At 41.5% G+C, this 22,849-nt stretch overlaps 1 protein-coding gene across 3 annotated transcripts in view; it reads right to left on the bottom strand.

The window, feature by feature from the left end:
* The window catches only part of ntrk3b (neurotrophic tyrosine kinase, receptor, type 3b), a 196,509-nt gene extending 174,398 nt beyond the window's left edge, over nucleotides 1-22,111 (bottom strand). For all 3 annotated transcript variants that reach the window (XM_073464712.1, XM_073464710.1, XM_073464711.1), the window contains exon 1: nucleotides 21,870-22,111. In XM_073464712.1, the coding sequence (XP_073320813.1) occupies nucleotides 21,870-22,111 (242 nt within the window). The remainder of the gene's footprint in view (nucleotides 1-21,869) is intronic.
* Nucleotides 22,112-22,849: the final 738 nt, after the last annotated feature.

Genomic DNA, 22,849 nt, shown 5'->3' on the forward strand with positions numbered 1-22,849 from the left:
GACTAGCCGAGCTCAGAGTTCATCCTCTATTTAAAGTCCCCTCTCAAAAGGCTGGGTGTCATTGTGAAGGGGAGAAGTTTGAAATTTAGAAGTGGATTGAAATATGAGTGACAGCTGGGGTCGAGGGCGCGCCTGTACGCTCCAGATGCCTGACAAGATGCTGAGATAACCTTTAGGGAACTTTGTGATCTTTTCAAACCTGGCATGACGTGACGGATCCCTTGTTCCCCGCCGCAATCGATAATTCTCCTCTGTAATTACCTCACATCTCGATTATCAGTTAAAGGCTCTCTGAATGGGCCGTCTCTGATTTCTCTCTGCGCGAGTGAAATTTATTCATGAATACACGAGCATGTCGATTGCTTGTAAGCAAACATTCAGCTTAAGTGCCACTTCTGACAATGTTGGATCTTGTAACTCCCCAGCTCAGTGTCGTATGCATATTCTAGTGCTTCCATAATGTATACATTCTGCTCGTGTCCACATCCTCCATCTAAAGTTGAGCTCAGTTCACAGTCCTGAAAGTGAGTCTCAAGGATGTACCTAATCGCGCGGGTATAAATAGTTTAATTAGCTTTAATAGCATCTGAGAAGAATCTCTTTTATGCGATTACGTGACAAAGGCACGACTGTTATCACAATTATGAAACATAGAAATCACCTCGGTTAAATGTCTTCGACACTTCTGATGTTTATCTTCAACATCGGTTCTGGATTTCAGTCGGAGTCTACCACATAGTAACATTTCGATGATATTCAGAGTTGCCAAAATTGCTGATTCTCTCCTTTTTAAATAGCACCAGGTTATCCACAGGTCAACTTATTTAACCAGATTAGATCCACTGAATTGTTTTTATTTAGAGCCTGCCAAAAAACGGCCGTCATGAGAATTAGGTCTAATGTCTCAAAGCTGAAAACATTCAACAAACATTTTGGCATCAGAGCTGCTGTCATTATCTGCTGCTTAAAGGAGACAAATAATGCACATTTTCACGTTCATAATTTTATTTTGTGTTACTACTAGAATAGCTTTACATGCTTTAGTGCTCAAAACACATCAGTTTCCTCATACTGTCCAGTGCTGCAGCTCAGTATTCTCCTTCTGTCTGAAACACTCTTGTTTTAGCTCCTGTCTCTTTAAGGCCCCCCTCCTGAATATCCAGTCTCCTCTGATTGGTCAGCTCACACACACCTGAGCCAGCAGCACAAACAACAACTGAGCAGCTGTGCTAAATCAATTCTTACATGCCAAACTAGCCGCTAGGCATTCATTATGCAAATGTGACTCTGTGACATAGTGTGATGTCACAAAGTCACGGAATTAAAGTCGGGACTACTGATGAGGCGTTTCAGGCGCAGTGTTTTCTGTGGGAGAGAGGAGCTTGCACAAGAACATACATAAAACACTGGAGGAAAGGAAAAATATGAAAAAGCATAATAGGTCGCCTTTAAGACTTTACTGCACAATTAAACATTGTATCATTTGGAGTTCAACAATCCTAACATTTCTTTATTTGAATGCATAATCCCCCTTTTGAAATAGGTTCTGGACATTTGGGGACTTAAAAGCCATGAACAGTCTCTCGTCTTCCTTATCCAGGCAGTCCCATCTGAGGAGGGAAAAAACCCTGTAATTACTGGGTTTGGGTTGAGATACACTCCACTGCACTCCATCACAGCATTCTTGTCAGAAGAAAGTCTGTCTCTATCTTCCAGTTTACAGTGAAACTGACATTTAAGGATCTTTTCACTCCTCTGATGATTTTGGATTTCTTTATCAGCAGTTCTTTATCATCCATTTTATCACCCGTTGTTGTCTAGATGCTCTGACCTCTGACCCCTTTATGACTGGCTGTTTGTTACGTTTGTGATCTGGAAAAAAGCGCTTATTTTATTGTTGCTTTTTAAAATCCTCCAGCATAAAGCACGATCTCAATGCCTGAACGATAAGCTTTATTGCAAAGTAGCAGAATAAGACATCCCAGTGAATGTATGATGAATCGTCTTATTTTTCCATTAAATCTTTATGTTCACTGCCTTCTTCTGCAGCTCTTCCCATCCTGGAGGGGTATAGATGATTCATTAAAATATCATCATTATTTACCCCCCTCACTTTGTAAGAGAAAACTGAGCACAACAATTAATTCAGCTACCTTGTGCATGTCCTACCAAGTGAGACATTAGCACTCACTTGTAGCAACAACACTGAGATGCAACGCCCTAGCAGTAAACTCAAAGCTATCATTACATGTAAATTTGAGCATTTTGATGACACTGTGAGTCTGAGTCTTATGAGTTAACAGGAGAAAAGTGGTGTATTTCCTAGCGAGCATCTCACATACAGGAGTAATGATTTTATTGCTAGTTTATACATAAGTGCTCAGCATTTCCTTTTAAACCTGGTGTAGTTGTACAGCTTGACGCTCACTGACTACATGCTGATACACTGATGATTACAGTACTGATGGGCTGCATGCCTTTGCAGTAATTGGCTAAAATGCTTAAAAGTGGTTAGAATCTGAATACTGATATGTATAAAAGCGGCCCAAATGAGAAATTTTTACATCTACTGGAAGAGCAGACTGGCCATCTGGTGTAACAGGAGTTTCAGTAATGTAGTCCAGAAACAGTGATACAGTAAAAAAAACAAAAGATGATTTGGCATTACACTGTGTCCTAACTGAATGCAACGTGAGCAAGCATCACCAACTAAATCAGCTGGATTTCATTGTTTCCTATGGAACTGTGTCTTAACTGGTTATAGTACCGTCTCCTAGTTAGGTGTCATTCACCTAGACACTGGGGGCATCTCTGCAACACTTTTTGAAATGACCAATTTTGTCCACATCACTTTTTAAAAGCATAATTAGTTAAATCTGTGCTGAGATAAATAGCTTGTGTCAAAAAATGTAACTAACAAATGAGATTAAATGAATTTTGATGCATCATTATGCAATTTTTTCCCCCCACTGATTTTTATGTACTCAGACTGCATAATAAAACGGCATATGTTGAAGACTTCATAAGAGACCTTATATACCCTCTACTTTTATACTTAAATTGACTCAAAGTATCCTTTTTACTAAAAAAAACTTTAATATCACTAGGGAGCAGAAAGTTTCTGATAAGATAACACACCATCTCTGCCTGCTGTTGGCTAAAGTGCATGTCATTTCCAGTAAGTTAGGCTACTGTATCTTAGCAAGCTAATAGATATTTTACGTGAGTGGTTAAGTCTCCAATCTGATCTCTAGTACACAGCTGATAGCTGAGTGGTTTGTTTGCATTACGCAACAGAGTGCACATTTAATGGATCCATTGCGGACAGCAAGCATATGTGTCGGTGCATTATGCTTCATATACCTACTCGATTATGGTAAGACTGATTGCATTGTGCATAAGCTGTGACCGCTTTAGGAAACAACAGAATGATGCGCATAATAATATGAGCATTAAAAATGATTATCTCCAAGCTGCCACGTTGTATGATCCAACCATATCAGCAGGAGGAAACATGGATTTGGGATGACTGTGCCGAAACCTTGTCCAGTAACAACATTTCTAAAATTCTTCTATGAATAAAAAATTAATTGCAGGTCCGTGACAAGAGGCAAACTCATTGCCACACCTTTAATTTCCACCTGTGCTGTAAACCGTGAGGCACACACCTTCCTGAAGTGGTCACTGATCATTGGGATTTGGAATTATCCACAATGAGTCCTAGTCCTGAATCCAAGTGACCTTCCTATTCATATTCCCCTATTTTTAATTCCAGTCCACCTCTGGCCTGATGGTGAAACATGGTAGTGTCATCTTTCTTTTGACACTTTCTGTATTCCTAAGAGGTGAGACAGTCATCCCACATGTGGGCTGCATTTTGTATCATTATGTTTTCTGTGCATAACAACAATTTTTTTGGATGATGAGAAAAAATTGTGCACAAACATAATTTTTCTTCCTTTTTCTTCCTGCTCCTCTGAAAGCAATCTTCATTCATCTTGGAGCTGCTCTCAAAACCCTACAATTGCTCCTTATAGCTTACTGTTGTTATCTTCTTTTTCGTCTAAAAGCGGTGAGGTGAGAACAGGAGGACGGAGTGGAAGGCGATGAATCCTGGCAGGAGAAAGAAGCCTGAAGAGTTGATTTATTAATCTTTTTGTAGAAGATACATCAGTTCAATTAGACATGGAGCAGAGGGACCGAGAGATCACAATAATGTGACAAGAATCGACTATAGGGATGCTTCAACCACACAATAATTAAGATCCCAGTATAAATATGTAGAAGCATTACCTTCAATAAAAAAAGGAGAGCAAAATACTCAAATGATACCCAGCAGTAGGACATAGCCTCAGCAGCACAGGGGCAAACAGAGTTGTTTACCTGTGAATACCAGAAATCAGTCTAGAGGGAAATCAAAGCAAAAGGTTAAGCTGAATCATGTGCGCGACACTTCTGCACCTGAGTCCTCATGCTAATTAGAGCTCCCGATAAATTAGCATTTCCATGTTGACGAAGGACTCTGACAGGAGGAATTTACACCTGCAGCAAAGGAACGAGGCTCACAGCTGGAATTAAATTCAGCCACGGTGATATTTAGTCAGGTGTCAAAATAACAGAATGCTATTTTTTGCAAGAACACAGACACTGGTTAACAAGGGTGACAATGAGCCAAGGTGTCCTGTTTGGGGGGGTAAAACACACTGAGGTGTCGAAAGAAAGGCACAGAGACGGAACAGAAATATCGTCTCCAACACAAAGGATCAAAGACTTTTTGTGTTCAGAGGTTTAATTTATTTAAAATTTCACCTCAAAGAGAGATTATTAAGATTAGAGGAGCATCTGAGTGTGTTTTTTTAAAGCAGACTGCAACTCTCTTGATGTTTTACTGCCAACACTTTGACACCACTATGTTGTCTTTAATCAGCCCAGTCGCCAGAATAAAGTGTTGGCCGTCACCGGTTCTGCAAACTGCTGATATGTTCACAGCTGTATTTGTCATACGTACCACATTGACATTTCTACAAAACGTTTCATATCACATTATATGTTTATGACCTGAATTTCATATCCAGAGGTGGAGGGGACGATGGTGGAGTTAGGTAAGTCTTAGTAAGACTGTGAAACCAGTGACCACAATTCGAGACTGTGTATCAACATTTGTAAGTCGGAAACTACTGGGTATTTTTTAGGAGACCTCCAGACAATTTCAAGCCCTGTAGTGTGGTTTAGTGTGGTGACTAAAACAGATATTTTTGATGGGATATCCCCAGCTGTGTTTGTAGCGACCAAAACAGGCATTTTAAGCCAAAACAAGATCTTTTCCTAACCCTTACCAAATGGTATTAGTGCTTAAACCTAACCACAGCATAAGCACAGCGTACACAACATAAAATAGAGTTAAAATAGAAAATAAAATAAAAAAATATGACCTAAAGAAATGGAAAGTTGCAACATTAAGAAAAGTAAAGATTACCATAACATACACTGTGGCTTACATACACTACACCAATATTTATTATAAAATAATAATCCAAGTACAATCCACAGCAGAGTATACAACCACAATCTTAAAAATACGGCGTCTCCCTGCCTTTAAAACAGTCTGACAGTACAAAAATATAAGAAATTCTTGAGTTATTTATTTCCATATTCATCGCAATACGGTCTCACGATAAAACTGTTCAATTTGTTTGTTTTAAAGCACTGCTTTCACTTTTTGGAGTGGATGGAGCTAGAGCCAGGAGTCGATTAGCTTAGCTTAGCATAAAGTCTGGAAGTAAACGGCTAGCGTGGCTCACTCTATAGCTCAAAAATATGCTGAGCAACATAGAATTGTCATTTTAACACCTCGGCTTGTGAATCAATTAAACTAATGAGACGAAGCATTTTAATTTGTGGGATTTACTGCAGATTGACTGGCAGGAAGATATTTTAGCTCCGGGGTGAGCCTGGCTCGCTGTTTCCAGTCTTTATGGTAAGCAAAACTAACGGGCTGCTGGTGGTAGCTTCATTACCTTACAGACAAAAGAGTGGTACTGTATCAATCCTCTCATCACACCGTCTCAAGAAAGCAAAAAATATATTTGACAAAATGTTGCTTTAATTTAGGTGTTCCAAGGGTTGAATCATTTTGTTCTTTCATTACATTGAACCGTATCTGTGCTTCTCATGAAAGTATGAACAAAAATAAGAATTTTTTCATGCTAATTCACGCTAAAGTGCTTTCAGATTGTTCAGACATAAAACATTGGAGGCTCACAAAACAGGCTGCATTTAGTCCAGTTATGTGGGCAGCCAATGGTAACAGATCTCTTGGAAAACGTCTCAACAATCCTGAGCACTTCAATTTTAGGCTGGCACATGCACTGGTGCAGTTCTTGTAATAATTGTAAAAGGTGGATCATATAATAGGTGCAGCGGACAGTGTTTGGCAGAGGAATCACTTCATTACTACACAAAGAGTATGAAGTTACACATCTACAATTCTATCTCTCTGGGTTTATCAATAAACATCAACTTTGTCAGATTTAGCGAAACTTGAGACAGGAAGGGAAGTGTTAGAAGGTTCTTGTTAAATTCCTCCCAAATGTGTCTTCTTGTTTTCTGACTGAGATGTAAAAATCCAATAACATCTCGTCCTCACACACTACAGTTTTCACACAAGTCCACAGTGTCAACCAATTACCTCCAGCAGGAAAGAGGGAACGGAGGAGAGATGGAGCTCAAGGTTGATGAATATTTGATTTGTTTGCTGATTTCCCTCCTTGCTTGCATTTAAGTAACTGCGTCTTTCAGACACACACACTCTCTCTCTGTCTTCCTGTCTGACACACATACACACTCAGTATTTTATCCAAATGAGGGTCCTTGAATGACTCCTAATCCAGCCAGCCAGACAGGGTAACCTGAGGACACGTCTCATCAGTCTACCTCAAAACATAAAACCTTGTCAGTTAGCTGTCAGGTCTTTGTATAGTGGCCCAAAGGATCTCTGCACGAAGTGACTTAATATTTCTTGTTGGAAAGTCATTCAAATGACCACAAATTGATACAAACGGACAACAAAAAGGCCATAAAGACGTGCCAAACAACCACAAAGAGATGCAAAATGACTACAGAGACACTCAGTGACTACCAACTAGATGGAGACTGAAAGTGATCACAAAGAGATGCAAAATAACACAAACAGACAAGAAACAACAACAAAGAGACACAAAACCACTTCAAAGAGACACCAAAAGACTTCAACGAGACACAAAATAACTACAAAGGTACTCAACATGACCACAAAGAGATGCAAAATGACTACAAAGAGACAAGAAATGAATACAAAGAGACACTCAACCACTACCAACAACGAAGAGATTCAAAATTATCATAGAGACTTAAAATATCTAAAAACAGACAAGTAATGAAAACAAAGAGATGCAAAAGACACTCAACGACTACCAACTACAAACAGACTGGAAATGATTATGAAGGGATGCAAAATGACCACAAAGAAACATTCAACAAGTACCAATAGACACAAAACAACTACAGAGAAACTCAAAATGATCACAAAGAGATGCAAAACAACTGCAAACGATACAATAGTAATTTTGTGTGTCTTTCAGTCTGGGTGTGTTGCTCCGATGTAGGAGTGTAAGGGGGCATGTATAGCCTTGTTAGTTAATCTTTTAGAGGATGCACCTTCCCAGTGTTTTATTTTGTGGTGCTAAACCAAGTTCACATGTTCCAACTGGCTCCTTTTACATGTCTGTGCTTTCTTTTCACACACATAATGTAACCTATATACCAGAATTTACCCAATGTGGACTTTGGATTTTGGAAAAATCACTTCAAGGCACTGAAACGTTGCACTGGAACAGCAGAGAAATCTGCACAGCACCGAACCTCCTCCTACTGTCTCCTCTCTACGATAACCAGAGGGGAACAAGTTGATCCTTCTTGTAACAATAAACACATTAGTGATGCTTGACAGGTGATGGCTTCCTCTGGAAATAAGAAGCCTCTGCAGTTCACAGTGTCAAATGCAGACAGCTGCCGCCGCAAGTCATTTCTCCTGAGTGACGTGCCAGCCAGTTTCTCCATCAAAGCCTTGTCAAAGAAGAAACACCAGTTTTCCTCATGGAGGCTAATTTAGTCAAAGCACCAAATTACTTTGACTCCCAAAGGTGCCACTCCTGCTACTTATGTATGCAATCATGGTTGTTGTTTTTTGAGCCCTGTTGACATTGACTCAGATAACGTGGGGACCTCACATTATTAATAAATTAAACAACAACCTGTGTGTTATGTGATGAGCACAAAATATGGGATGATGAAATCTTCTGAAATCTCCTGTGTCCCGAAAATGGGCAAATAAGGTCAGGCTTCGTCAAAAGTTTGTCTGTTAGTGATTTAACATTGTAAAATAAAAGCTATTCCAAAGTCATTTGTATTATTAGCAGTAATATTATTCAAGAATTAAAAAAGGAAGATAATTAGTGCTTAATATTTATGGCAGTTGAGTTTGCACCACATCAGTGACCTCTTTGTAGAACCTAATTTCTGCTTAAAAATATATTAAAATTACAAATAATCTTAGCTCTTTGTGCACATGTATGTCCAAGGATACTAATCTTGTGAAAGGCAAGTTACTTTAGTTGTTTTGACAAACATCCTGATGTTGAATCCTCTGCTTTCACAGCCTCCTTCACCCCCAAACAACATCTGAGTCATCGCCACAGCTACAGCAAAGTTCACATTCAGTCTTTTAACACGCAAAAGGGAACTTCTATTAACTATATTTTCATTTCAGTGATTTCATAATGCAACGGCTCACGGTTGCCAGTTGTCATCCAAACACAATGTGCTTTCCTGTACATGAGTTTTCCCGGCAAACAGCGGTCAGAAATGACGGATGTCCGAGCGACTGACGCCATTATAAATACAGCCCACAGAATGCTGATGTATGTAGGCCCTCAACACAGAGGGAGACGACTGAACCCGAGTCGACCTAAAGAACAGACAGAAAGCTATTTGGTGGAGAGGGACAGCTAGCTGTACCACACCAGGGAAATAATGTCATATGCAGCAATGATACCAAGTAAGCTCGGGAGACATCTTGAAACGAAACACCCTAATTTGGCCAAGAAAGATAAGTAACAGGAGAGGTAAAAGATAAACAAAATCAATGCATGATGTCATATGTGCACGCTGTCTGTCCCCAAAGATGTGAACTTTAGCTTTTAGCCTCTTTAATTTTTCATTTTTTGTTTTTAAGCAGTAGTTTGGCTGGAAATGGGCGTATTTTCTTTCTTGTTGAGAGTTACATGAGAAGACTGATACCACTCTCATATTTGTCTGTTATATGAGAAGGAACCGGTGGCTAGTTTAGCTTAGCGTAAAAACTTGAAACGGGGCAACAGCGAGCCTGGCTCCGTCTGAAGGTAACGATGAATAATTAATGTGTTATATCTCATGTGTTTAAGTTAATCGGCTGCACGCAGTAGCTTCAAATTGACTAGACATATGAGATTGTTATCGATGTTCTCATCTAACTCTCAGCATTAAATAATTAATCTCAATGAATTAGTGTGTTGAATCTGCTAAACAAATGGACAGCAACACATCAACACACACAAGCTGTTTTTCTTATTTGTTCAGGGTGTTTGTGAACGCTTACGGGCGATAAGGAAATGTCCACTTTATTAATGATTTGCTGAAATGCACATTGCCAGAAATTATTCTGGCATCTGGGTTTGATTAAATAGATTATATCTTGTCTTTTTTTTGTCATTGTGGTCATTTTCAAAAAGAAAGCTCTGCTGTGGACTGTAATTATATTATTTTTCCAGCAGAGTATACAACTAGAAAAGCTTAATAATATGGTGTCTCTCTGCCTTCAGTGCAGTCCGACAGTACAAAAATAGAATTCAGTCATTTGTTTCCACAACATTTGTTAGCGTGAAACTACAGGATATTGATATGGTTGAGGTGACCTAACAGGTAGACCTGTTCTAAGCCAAAACATGATCTTTTCCTTAACCTTAACCAGATTATAATAAGCACAGCTGTGTGACAACATGAAATAGAAAATTTGACCTAAAGAAACGTAAAGTTTACAACACAAGACATGAAAACTCTCAGCCTATCCGTGGTTTGCAGATACGTGCACTTCATTTTGGTGAGGCTGTCAGAGCTGTAGACTTATCTATCGTATCGGCCTATATTTCAATTATTATGCATGTTACATATCATGTGCATATATGATACATGCATGGAAGGTGGCCATAAAAACCTATTCAGTACAAAGAGGTGCCATTATTTTAAAATAATTTGGGAGCCACTGGACTGGAGTCAAAACTGTAGGAATAAAATATGAAAAAGAGGGCCGTGGGTTTTTTTTTTTACTTCAAGGAGAGAGCATATTAGAGGAGGGAGATATGAGAGAGGGTATGATTCAGCACGAAGAGAGGGTGATGTCAGGTACTTCTTAAAAAGATGAGATTTTTAGCCTATGAAGGAAGATGGAGAGTGACTGTGATGTTCTGACTAGAGTAGCAAGGTCATTGCACCAACAGGGAGCCAGTAGGAAGGAGAGTTGAGTCTCAGTGGACCATTTACTTTTAATGTGTTCTCATTTGCCTCCACACAAAGCTCTGTCGAGGTCTTAAAAAGCCCTCCTGGTGCCGTCCACTCGTGAACGGCCACCGAGACGCCTCGGCTCGCTGAGAATGATCAGTGAGTACAGCTGAATGGCCTGCCAGGTCCATAATGTTTTGATGGAGTGCAATATGCGCCAATAATCCACAGAACAGAGCAAATACAGATATCAGAGCATCTGAGGTAATCAATAAATAGAGAGGCTGAGAGAGGGTGCTCAGGGCCAACGTATATATCTTTCTGCTTTCTGGGAAATATGGAGGTACATTTGCGCTGCAATGCTTTATCCTGTGCTCGCCACTGATGTGGTCAAAACTAAACAGCCAGAATTGTAGAGCCATTAATTTATTATGAGTGTTTACCACCCCAAACATCAGCGCACATATTGCAGATCTCCCTCATTTATGCAGATGGAATACTGATGGACGGATGCGGGCAGCTCACCACGGGTAATGCACCGCTGTGCTTTGTCAGAACAAATAAACAGCAAAAACACAGAGCAATTACATTTCAGGTTATGAAAGAAAGTGTTTTTCTAGCTCAACCTTAAAAAATGATCAAATTAATGAGATAAATAATAAGAATGGTGGACAGGCTGGGATAAGCTCCAGCCCCCGAGTGGCCCTGAACAGAAGCCATCTGTGGTCGCACTGAGACATGTTCAGGCGATCACAAACAATACAGGACTGCAGATGAATGGGCTCCTTGCACAGATGAACGGTTCAATTCTGAAGCAGAATTTTGGATTTTGTTAAAAAACGAGAGGGAGAGAAGAGAGAGAAAGGAGAGAAGAGAGAACGGCGCTGAATAGCATCCATCAACATGCGCACCGTGTAGGAGAACATGGCTGAAGCTCAGCGAGAACTGAGAGAGCTGCATTATTCACACAGCTCTGCCAGTCATCGCTGTCACAGAGGACAGTGGGGTGACTCCTCCTACTTGATAATACATGATGATTGATGTTTTTCCAAACACAAAACATCCCACATGAATAATAAGTAGGAGCCTTTTTTAGAAGCCGGGGGGGAGAAGGGGGAGGGAGGCGGGGGTTTTCGTGTTGGCGTTGTCGGCAGGCGGTGATGGACACTGTGGAGGTCAGGCATACATCCTCACCTGGGAAGAGGTTATCTCTGAGGGAAATTAAGGGTGTGTGTGTGTGTGAAGGAAAGAGAGAGAGATGGGCCGACAGAGAGAAAAAAAAAGTTTCCGAGCCAACGGCGTCACACAAAACGCCTCGTAGTATAAAGAAGGAGGACGCAGAGGAAGGAATTAGCTGCGTGCTGCTTTCAGTAAGCCAACAGAGAGCACGTTTCAACATGATTAACTCTAATAAAGCTTCAGTAAAGCTCATGCTACCTGATCAGACATCAAACTGTCTGCCCCGTGGTCACCAGCAGATATCTACATGTAACAGCAGCAGCCACTTGATAATTGTCGCTTACTTAGTGAGCAATCACAAAGCACATTATAATGAATAAAACCTTAGCAAAAGGCGATGCATGTAAATAGATGTAAATTGAGGGACGGTGCTCGAGGGGAAACATTCCACCAGGGGTTCATTTTATGTTTTTTCATGCCACCATGGAACGAATCGCAGCTTAAATAGGTAGATACATCCTTTTTTTCTGCTCCCCCCATCTTCCAAATTTGACATGATAAACTGTCGCGCACAGCAGCGACACTGACTCATACTCTGCTGTATGAAAGCAGAAGCTCAACTAAATGTCAACAGAAAGTCCACAGAACGCGGCCGCAAGGCTTTAAAGGGATTCTCTAATCCTGGCTGAAACAGCAGAGCCTTCAGTATTTTGCACCCCTCGATCCTCAATGCGTCTTTTGATTGTTAAAGGGGGGGAAGGTGCTTCATTAGTATGCATCTTTTAGGGCGCGAAGGCTGCCTGCAGATGCGGGAGTTGAGGTGGTGGGGGCGTGGGAGAAGCTGGGTCAGTCACATGGCCGAGGCTTCTCACAGCATCCCTGCATGAAGAGGATCTTAACGAAAAACCGCCGCTCTCTCCTCCTAATTCTCAGATGGCAGCCATGACCTACTTTCCACAAAGACAGGCTCATGCAAACTTGATGATATGCTTATAACAGAGGAGCCCGTCGTGCACTGCCTGAGGTGAGCCTCGCAATGCAGAGGCAGTAGGGGGTCTGTACGCCGAGGCCCAACTGGCAAGGATGCGTGTTAGCGACTCTGGGTGGTTAGACGACATATGCGCTATGACACCGACGCAGGACAGGAGTGGAGGAGATGTAACAGGGGCTCGGAAGGTTGTCAAGATCACCTGAACCCGATAAGCAAAGTGCTTCATTTCAACATCATGTTATCGCCTTCGACAGGCCAATAATTAATGAATGAATCCGAATAGCTCTCTTATGAAACTACATGGCAGACTTCAAAAATGTCCCACATTAGCAAGTACTGCAGCTATACTGATGATGGTCCTAAAACTGTTATGTTTGAGGCTGAGTAAGCGGATTGCCACAAACACAGCATCTAATCATGTATTCTGCTACTTCTTACCAAAATCTTTGAAACTTCTAAAGGCATATAATTAAAGCTGGATACCCAATTTTGAAATGTGTCCACAGCAGAGAAAATCTAAAATCTCTGACTAAAACTGGCAAGCCTGAGCAGATTCCTTATCTTATTTACTTATTCTTTGATCATGTCAGTTTTAGACTATTTTACTGAGCCACGGTTCTTTTATGTCCATTTATGTTTAGATGCCCTTTAACATTTGAGACTTTAAGAAGTCTAAAAAAAAGTCTAACTTTAGCAACTCGAAAGTTATTTTGTTAGCCATAAAAAAGTTCTGTTGCATCGGCATTTTTAAGTTATTTTAGCATAACGACAGACGACCCCCACCCCTGCCACGGTCCGCTCACCCTGCTGCCATCTGGCAAAAGATACAGCAGTATCCACGGCTGTACCGCCAGACTACAGAGCAGCTTTAGTCCTCAGGCTGAGAGACTCCTCACTTCATCCTCTGCACGCCACTGTATAAAATACTTATCTTAAAATCTTATGTAGCATGAAGAGACTTAAAGTCAAACTTTGCTCTCCAATCTTGGTGTAGCAAAATGAAAATAAATATATTTTTAACCTTTAAACTATTGTAGCTCATTGTGATACTATTATATCCTGCTGATTCTTAGCAAACTTCTACAAACTAATTTAACTCTCAGGCTATTGAACACAGTGTTCCCTGTTTAACAGAAACTTTATGACCCATTTTTATATAAAAAGGTTTCACAGACCTCGCTAAAAATATAAATAACTATAATATTTTTATGCTTGTAGAGTGGATCTTACGCATCGTCTCAAGCCCGGTGCAGCTAGTTTCAGTGATTACAGTGGTTGCGTACAGTGTTGCAGCAGGCGATCCGTGAACGATCCATCTGCATAGGTTATGTCTTCAATGAAGCCAGAGTGTCAGACTGACTAACAATCCACCAATACTCAAATGTTTAGTTGGGTCAGATTCCAAATGTTGTTTCGATCAAAACGGTCATGATACAAATTATAATGTTGCCAGTCTGAAACAGTTTTTTCTGATAAAGTTTGTGTACTGCTGCCTGTGTTTAGACATTTACCATTTGATTATTATGACTTTTTTGTTAAATGCTTAAAGGTTAGAGGTTGCAAAATAGATGTTTGAGAAATATATCTCAAACAAAGGTATCAAAAGTTTTGTCAAAGGTATTGTTTTGGTATAAATACCAAACCTCAGGTACTGTATCAGCACTAATGAAAGAAAAGTCAAACATTGCTCAGCCCTACTTAAAAGTCAATTAATTAACCAGCTTCCAAAGAATTCATCTCAAATAAGGAGCAACAGTGCAGCAGTACTGCAGAACAGAGTGAGATTTGTTTTATCTGCTTAGATTCAAAGAAAATATCCAAGGCTGATGTCAGACAGGTGTAAAGCTCTGAGCTGCGGTCTCTGTGAGCAGCTCACAGAGGGTAAGTGAGGTTCAGCTATAATTTATTTGTACCTTTAAATGATACCAACGCACCTAAAACTGCAGATCACACAAACAAACCCCACCAGGCTTGTAAAAACAACTCACCCCTAAAGAGCACAAAAAAAAAAGTAAAATGGAATAGAAACGACAGAGAGAGAAATATCAAGGTGACAAAGAAAAATAAATCAAGATGACAAACAGATTCAGGTGAGCTGGGCATCAGAAAGCTAGACATCAAAACTTCACACTGCAGAGAATAGAGAACAAAGGCAAAGAAATGGATCAGGAGGAAAGAGCAGGAGGGGGGAAATAAATAAATGTACCGGCAGTGAGGCGGGGAAGGTAGGAATGTTTCAGGGAGAATCAGAGTGTGCGAGTGCTCGCGGATGGAGGGGGCACACCACCCTGTACATCCATCTGACATCCCAGACTGGGGGGCGGAACAAAACCCTTTGACTGCGTTCCAGCTGACTGAGCCTGGGAAAACCTGGAAGGTGTCAGTTGCTTTTCCAAAACACATTAATCAAATCATACTTAGAATATCTGAAATTCACACAGTCTAGCCCGCAAGTGTGTTATTACCAAGTAAACCAGATTACATTATAAAATGTTTGTTTGTTTATTCTGTTACAGCTCATATTGAGGAGGTATACTGTAGCACATTCACTTCTGTCATGGCTGCCTCTCTTATCCTTTATGTCTTCACTAATACTAACAGAATCCACGTCTTTATCCTGCGGTCCAATTTCAGCCCATATTCGATGAAACGGAGCCCCAGGCTGAGAAATAAATACATTTTACAGCTCTTTTTTTTCCACACTTGGACTAATTAACAGCAAAAGCATTAATCCAAGGCTTGGCCTTTATTTGAGCATACATCCTACATCCAGGCGTTTAAAGGGACAGTCCACTGATTTTACATGAGAATCAATTTACTCAACACAAGGAGAACTAATGAGCAGGAGATTAAACCGGGAGAGTTTGGACAATGTCTTCTGTAGCTTCACTAGAGATTTCAGCAGCATGTTCTCACTCCAGACAACACAAGCAGCCTGGTCAGTGGCCTCTAACCAGTACCCAAAAGTCATACCTGAGTAAATATATGGATATGATGTCATACAATTACTTTGGTAAAAATGATAGTCACCCATACGATCATAATGGGTATTGGATATTTATGGCCAATTTTTGGATCTTATCACAATCAGTATTTCTTTTTTTGGCTCTGATGCAGCATGTAATCTGCAGAGTAACTGGTAACTGAAGTTATCAAATCTCATTTATGAGTAAAATGTACAATACCTGCCCACAAAATGAAGTGGAGTGGAAGTGTGAAGTAGCAGCAAATGGAGATACTCAACTAAAGCACCAGCACATCTATATTGTACTTAAGAACCACACTTGAGTGAATGTAGTTTGCACGCTGAATGGCTCCTTTGTCTAGTTAACAATAATAAATATACCACATCCAGGCAGACTTTCAAAATGAAGCTTGCTGGCAAACACTTCAGGTGTTATGACATATTATCACTTTTTACACTGTTAACATTGTGAAATGGTCGCGGTGTGGTGAGGTTCAGGCACAAACACCACTGGGTTACAGAAAAGACCTTGCTTTGAGTTCTGTCACATCTCTTACCTAACTGACGCCTGTGTTATTTACACAGGTTACCATACTTATGTAACACAACTTAAAAACAAATCAGTCTTGACATCTGGTCACAAACATGACTCAAACATCAGTCTCCTGGATGAAGGGCCTGTGTATGACCCATCCATCCACCCACCAACTCTGACATTTCTGGTTTTTAACACTACTGCACTGAGGGGCGCTTCCAGAAATGAAGCTTCAGGGGTGACGACAGCGTCATACTACTGAATTTGACATGTTGGGGGTGAGAACAGACTGATTTCAGACATTAACCCTGATGATGTCATCGAGCTTGAAAGCCTGTGATAGAAAAAGTAGTTATGGGGTTTCAAACAGGCTCTTAGGGAGGAAAATATGGAGTTGCATTATGGGAACAACAGGTTCCATCTTTTTTTTTAGCTTGACCAAGACTATTTACTTACATTCAGGATATCTCAACCTGTGCCGCTTCAATTTCAATCTTTTTTTATGTGTCAACTTGATGAAAACGCACTCCTAAATTGCTGGAGTGCGCCTATCAATGTGCAAAAGATCGTTTTCATTACAGGGTCAACTAGTGCTCCAGCACTTTAGCAAAAGACTCTCAGTTGAACAGGACGTACTCCACTTCTGAAAACGATTCCAGCGAAATTCTATAAAAGTTAACGTATCAATTCTCATTCAGAAGGCTTACGCAAGAATCGCAGAGCAGATATTTGGATCTGTGGCTGCTATTGGCCACAGTCACACACTTATGTGGGCTGCACAGGAGTTTTAAGAGGTAGAGAAAGCGTTGAATTTATGTAATGCAGTAATGCTCGGTGTCTGAACTGGGGGACACTTTCAGCCCACGCGAGTCACCTATAAGCGGACCTTGGAAACATTCCTGTGTGAAACAGGTTTCTTTGGCAGCAGCAGTAAGCTGGCAGGTTTCATATGAAATGTGCAGCTGAAGGTGTCCAAAGATCGATAGATTCGAGCGGAGCTGAGCTGTTTTAAAAAATGAAAAAGAAGAGAGAGAGAGAGAGAGAGGGAGAAAAAAAAAACTTCTCTACAACTTTGCGAGGAAGCACAGCAACCGGCATCGAATGTGATGGCTGGAGAAATGTACAGTCAATAACGCAGTGGATGGATGGATGTGACAGCTTTGATTTTCTTTTGCCCTTTTTCACAACACAGCCTATTTATGGTATATTACAACTGAAATTGCGTTTTTCCACATGGAGGTCAGAGATCAGGGTCAGTCACAGGAGACTTTATCCTTCAGAAATTGCCTTCGGTTCAGCGTTAAGCACAGAAATAAAACCCCAATCTATTCCAGCGTCCTCTATCATGTGATAGCGACACCTTCTGTAAGTAAAAGATTAATCGTGATGAATATAACATTACGATGCATTTTAAAGTGAAGCTTATACCGTCGGAAGTGAGGAAAAAACACAGACTTTTACAAACTGGATCATCAAGATTTTAAAGCTACCAAATGATAAACTTCAAGCCGCATTTGGCAAAGCAGATAAACAGTAAAGCACTTCAGAGTGTGGAAGTCTCAGTCTGTTTACAGACAAACAGATGGCAATTTTACAAGTCCACATAAATATCTTTGATTGAGAAAAGAGTTGACATTGAAGAAGCCAAAACTATGGTACTTTTGGAAGAGCGTTCTCATTTCAAAGACAAATCAAGGACTTCTGATTTTAACACACGCAATCAAAGAGAGCATCACAGTAGGTCTTAATGTGATGTAGTAAAATCAAACAACATGTGACACAAGACATTTGAATGACAACAAAGGGGAAAATGGAGTCTGAAATTCTAAGATGGATGGATGTGAAACGTAATCTGTCTGATTTTCTTATATCAGAGCATCAACGCTCTTAAATCTCAACATGTCCTCATGACCGGATGTTTGAAACTCATTTGTGAACTGTGTCAAGACATTTGGAGTTTTGAGGGACTTGTTTGGGCGATATAACTCAATTGTGGATTTTTTAAAGTCCCCCTCTTTTCAAAAATGTGTTTTGCTTAATGATAGTTTACTGCGATGTCTGAGCTTCACTGTGGAGAATGATGAGTTTAACACTGGATTACTATTTTCAAATTCATCTGCTGAAGTTTCCATGTGCTCACTTTTAATTCTGTGTTGAGGCGTGGATGTACGAGCACGCCTTTCTGACATCACAACCACACAGCCAACCATGGTCTAATATACAGCTTATATAATTGTACATAAACTGAGAAAGTTAATAGTTAAACAAAAGGTGAGGTTTAAATGAGCAATATGTATGAACACTAACAATATGTAGTATCCGCTAACTGCTAGTAAGCTAATGAACTCAGTTAACTGTGTGGCTAGTGGTTGTATTAGCTGACTCTGCCCTGAGTGGGCGCTCAGAGCACCCGAGAAGCATTAGTGTTGGCTAGGAGCTAACTGGTTAGCAAGCTAAATTCAATAGCACAAAACACACAAACATAGTATCTTTAACATAACTTCAAAACTGTTGTTTCCTCACATTCAGTTGATGAGCCAGTTGATACAAGTACATTTTTGAAATCTTCCATATTGCACCTTTAAAGTAGAGAGAGTTTACTGGCAAACTGTGGGACTTAAAAAATAAACTTGTCTTCAAAGTCTTTTTTTTTAATGGCGGTAAGTGGAACAGAAAAAGTTGTGTTAGGCATTTTCAGTATTCTAAATATGTGTAAATTCAGATTTAATTAAAGATTTGGTAACATTTGGTATTCAGGCGCCCTGGAGGTATATTTTTTATCTTAAAAAATATACCTCCAGGACTCCAGTTTCTATTTTTAATTCTTAATGATATATTTGTAACTACAGATGAGTTGCTGTAGGATTATTATGGGGATATGACATTTTACTGTTACAGTTGGACTGTTAATATTACTAATACTAATATTTCAGTGCTTGGCAACAGTCTCAGCAGTGACAGTGAATGCATGGATGTGGCTGAATACATACACGAACATAAGAGTTGAATGGAAGCAGACATTTTGACGCCACAGTGATGAGATTGGTTTGATACTCTAGCCTCTCCGCACAAACCTCGCTTTCAAAAGGTCAAAAAGTGGAAAACAAAATGAGGCCAGCGTCATCACCGGAGGTGGAAACACTGATTGGATTCTGCAAAAGCAAAAACGTGCGCACCTGCAGTCGCAGCCGCACTCACACAGACCTGTCAAACGCTTCAGCTGCTCTCAGAAAACCATTTTTTCTTCAAGTATCACAGCAAGGCCTTATCTTATCCACTTCAAACAGTGATGCCTCTTGTGATGAATCTCTAATGTGAGAGCACTGGAAAACTATTATCTGGACTTGGCAGTTTTCGTTGGCTGGCCAATCGCACCACAGTTCCCGCTCGGAGCCCTCGCTCTGGTATTCCATCTCCTGTAAATTGTCCCCATCTCTACATGTTCCCCTTGTGATGAGAGGAATAGACCTTTTGATAGCTAAATTCATGCAACCAGCACCTTACAGAGAGAGAGGGCCAAGGACAATTTGTACCGTATGTGGCCTCCCTCCCTCGCCGACTGCTCGGTATTATTATGGATACCGGTGATTATTTTTAAAGAGCACGTTTCCTGGCCAGATAAATTAGCAGCAAGCAATTAACTGCTATTATTTATAAGATGTGATTGTTAGTGCGATTCAGTTAGCACACATTTATATATACACTAAGTGACTGTTTGCCATATTTACGCCTTTAAATAACATAATTATAAGAAGTGAGCATGCATGGTCGACGATCACATCTCACCGAGAAATGCACAAACCGTGAATCATCTGTGTGTGTGTCCGTGTGTGTCTGTTCGAATGTATATATTCCTGTCAGATGATGTGACATTGTCTCCGATAAGCTGTCATTGAGCTTGCTGGTGGTGTTGCGTGGAGCTTGCTGTCCATGCTGAGCAGGAAGAAAACAAGAGGGCCTGCTGGCGAGGGGCCATGAAATGCACAATTAGTGCTGGGTCAATTGTGTTCGGCTCTCTCAAAGGCAAAAAGGCAATCAATGTTTGACTTTGGGCTTATTAGGAAGTACATTTTGGGGCGTTTTTCTAAAATGAGAATCAAGCGGCGGATTAAGAGGTGGAGAAGAGATGAAGAGCCGGAACAGGTTTTACAAAGAGGACATCTCCACCGATATCCCTCCGTGACCTCTGACCCCCTCTTCTCCTCCCTCTGAATGTCTCCAGCTTTTCCTCCCTCTGCCTGATTTGAACTTAAAAAAACTCACTGATAGAACAGTCACGTAAATGACTCCAGTGTTGGCAAGAGCACTTGATTCCCAGTGCAGGGCTTTTAAAGAGGGTACCAGGCTACCCTCTAGTGGCACAGGGAGGCGATGAACCGTGTCACAAAATAAGTTGTCGTCTCCCTCAGATCGGATGAAGGGTGAACCGGATACCCGAAGTGATGGGAGGAAAAAAGTCCTTTGTGGCGTAGGACGGCGCGGAGGAAGCCGTGCGGGGAATTCCAGTGCGTGAAACCGGGAGAGATGTTTACTTTAGGCCTATATGCAAATCAGCCTCATCGACACCAGAGGTCTTATTTTAAAGGGCCTGAGCTCCCGCAGCCTCCTCAGAACACCCTTTTCTTTCCTTTTTTCTGACTTTTCAAGAAAGAAAGCTTTGATGTTGGCAGGAAGGATCGATGCCAGGGAGGGAGGGAGGGAGGGAGGGAGAGGATGCAGAATGAAAATGTACTTCTGGGGGTGTGTGGGTGTGTGTGTGTGTGAGAGAGAGAGAGAGAGAGGTGGGGGGGTGTTGGAGAGTCTGCCGTCATCATCGCTCCTGTGTTCTGTGTTTTAACATCAGGAATCCGCAAAAAAGCCAAAAGCATCACCTCTTTTTAAAAAAGGGGGGGAGAGAGGGGAGAGGGAAAAAAAGCCACAAGTGACGTCTTCGAGCCGATCCCGCATCATCTGGACATGATAAAGTTTGTCGGCTCGCATCAGTCTCAGACGATGCGGGCTGAAATGTAACTGGTTGACCTTACTGCACCATTTATTTCTGTTTCATTTGGCACAATCTGTCGGAGCGGTTCGCTGCGGGGCGACACGAGGACGGGAGAATCAAGTGTGCGGGTGATGGGAGCTTCTCCGCAACATCCGTCTGTTATGTAGGCCTGCGGAGCCGCTGCGGAGGGGAGGGGGGGCAACTTTATGGGGACACACGGGAGAGGGGGAACAAAATAAAAAAAAAACCCACACACACACACAAGGGTTCGAGATCAAGTTTGTCTTAACAAGGTTGCGGGAGAGGACGTGTCTTGTTGCGCGGGCACGACGCAGGGAGAGAGAGAGAGAGAGAAAAAAAAGCGCATTTCACCTCCAACACGAGCCCCATTATCAAACACGGTGTTTTCACCAAAGGCCACTTAAGAGACTGATAGAAGTGCAGAAAAGTGTCGGGGCGAGAAATGAGCAGGCAACAGATCCGATCAGTGCGAGCAAAGCAACAGACATCCTGAGAGCACAGACGCTGAGGCTCGCTGAGGATGAGATCAATTAATGATTCAAAAAAATCCCCCCCCCCCCCCCTCTCCTCCACCCTCCATCCTCCACCCCCCCACAAAACGGAATAATCCGCATCTACTTACATAGAGCTGATGTTTTGGAATAACTCTGCTATGTCAACGCTGGTCCCATTGCTCCCAGTGTCTTGCAGGGCGAGCAGAGGGAAAAACCTGCCGTTGTCGGACTTATTGCAATAGATCTCTGTTTGAGAGCAGCTGCAGGTCGGCGGGCAGTCCAGCATGGAGCTCAGATAGTCCTGGAAAATACTCATCAGAAACAAAACCCTCCACCAGCAAATCCGGATCGAGTGAAACCATAGATCCATGTCTCCGGGCGAAAGGGGGGGAGAAGAGGTCCCGATGTCCTCTGGGTTAGAACAGAACAGGAGAGAGGAGAGAGGAGGAGAGTAGGAGGAAGGAAGGAAGGAGGAGGACGGTGGTGCGTCTGTACAGAGGATGCTCTATGCGAGCGGCTCTGCTGCCGTGGATGGATGCTGTAGTGTCCTTGCGCGTCAGAGATTGGGTGAAAAAAAAGGAGGAGGTGGGAAAAAAAAGAAACACCACGAGAAAGAAAAAGACGGGACAAAAAAACGGAAATCAAAAATAAGAAGGCGAAATGACGTGAGGCTCCGGTCGTGTTTTCAGCCTAAGATGCATGGTGTTCCCCCGGAATGCCGTGCTGCTGCTGCCGCTGCTGCTGCTGCTGCCGCCGCTGCTGATGTCGTCGTCTCTCTCCGAGCAGGACCAGGACGACTGGCTGGAGAGCACAGAGACACAAAATGAGAAGTTGGAGCATCAAGTCCCTCCTACCGGCTACAGTCATACTGACACCTGCAGAAACTGCATGCAATCAACAGGGATTACAGCAGGACTTTTTACATGCTCACATACACAGAGACATGAGTGTGTTATGAGAGCAAAATATAATGAATAAATAAATGATGGATCAATATTTATAACTGACTCAATAAACGCCAGAAGAGCAATATACTGACAAGCAAGCAATCTTATAAAATGTTTTAGTAACAGGGGATCTGGAAACAAAATCATTTACAACGTCAATA

The sequence above is a fragment of the Pagrus major genome, chromosome 4 (genome assembly GCF_040436345.1).
Source record: "Pagrus major chromosome 4, Pma_NU_1.0".
In the NCBI taxonomy this organism is placed as follows: Eukaryota; Metazoa; Chordata; class Actinopteri; order Spariformes; family Sparidae; genus Pagrus; species Pagrus major.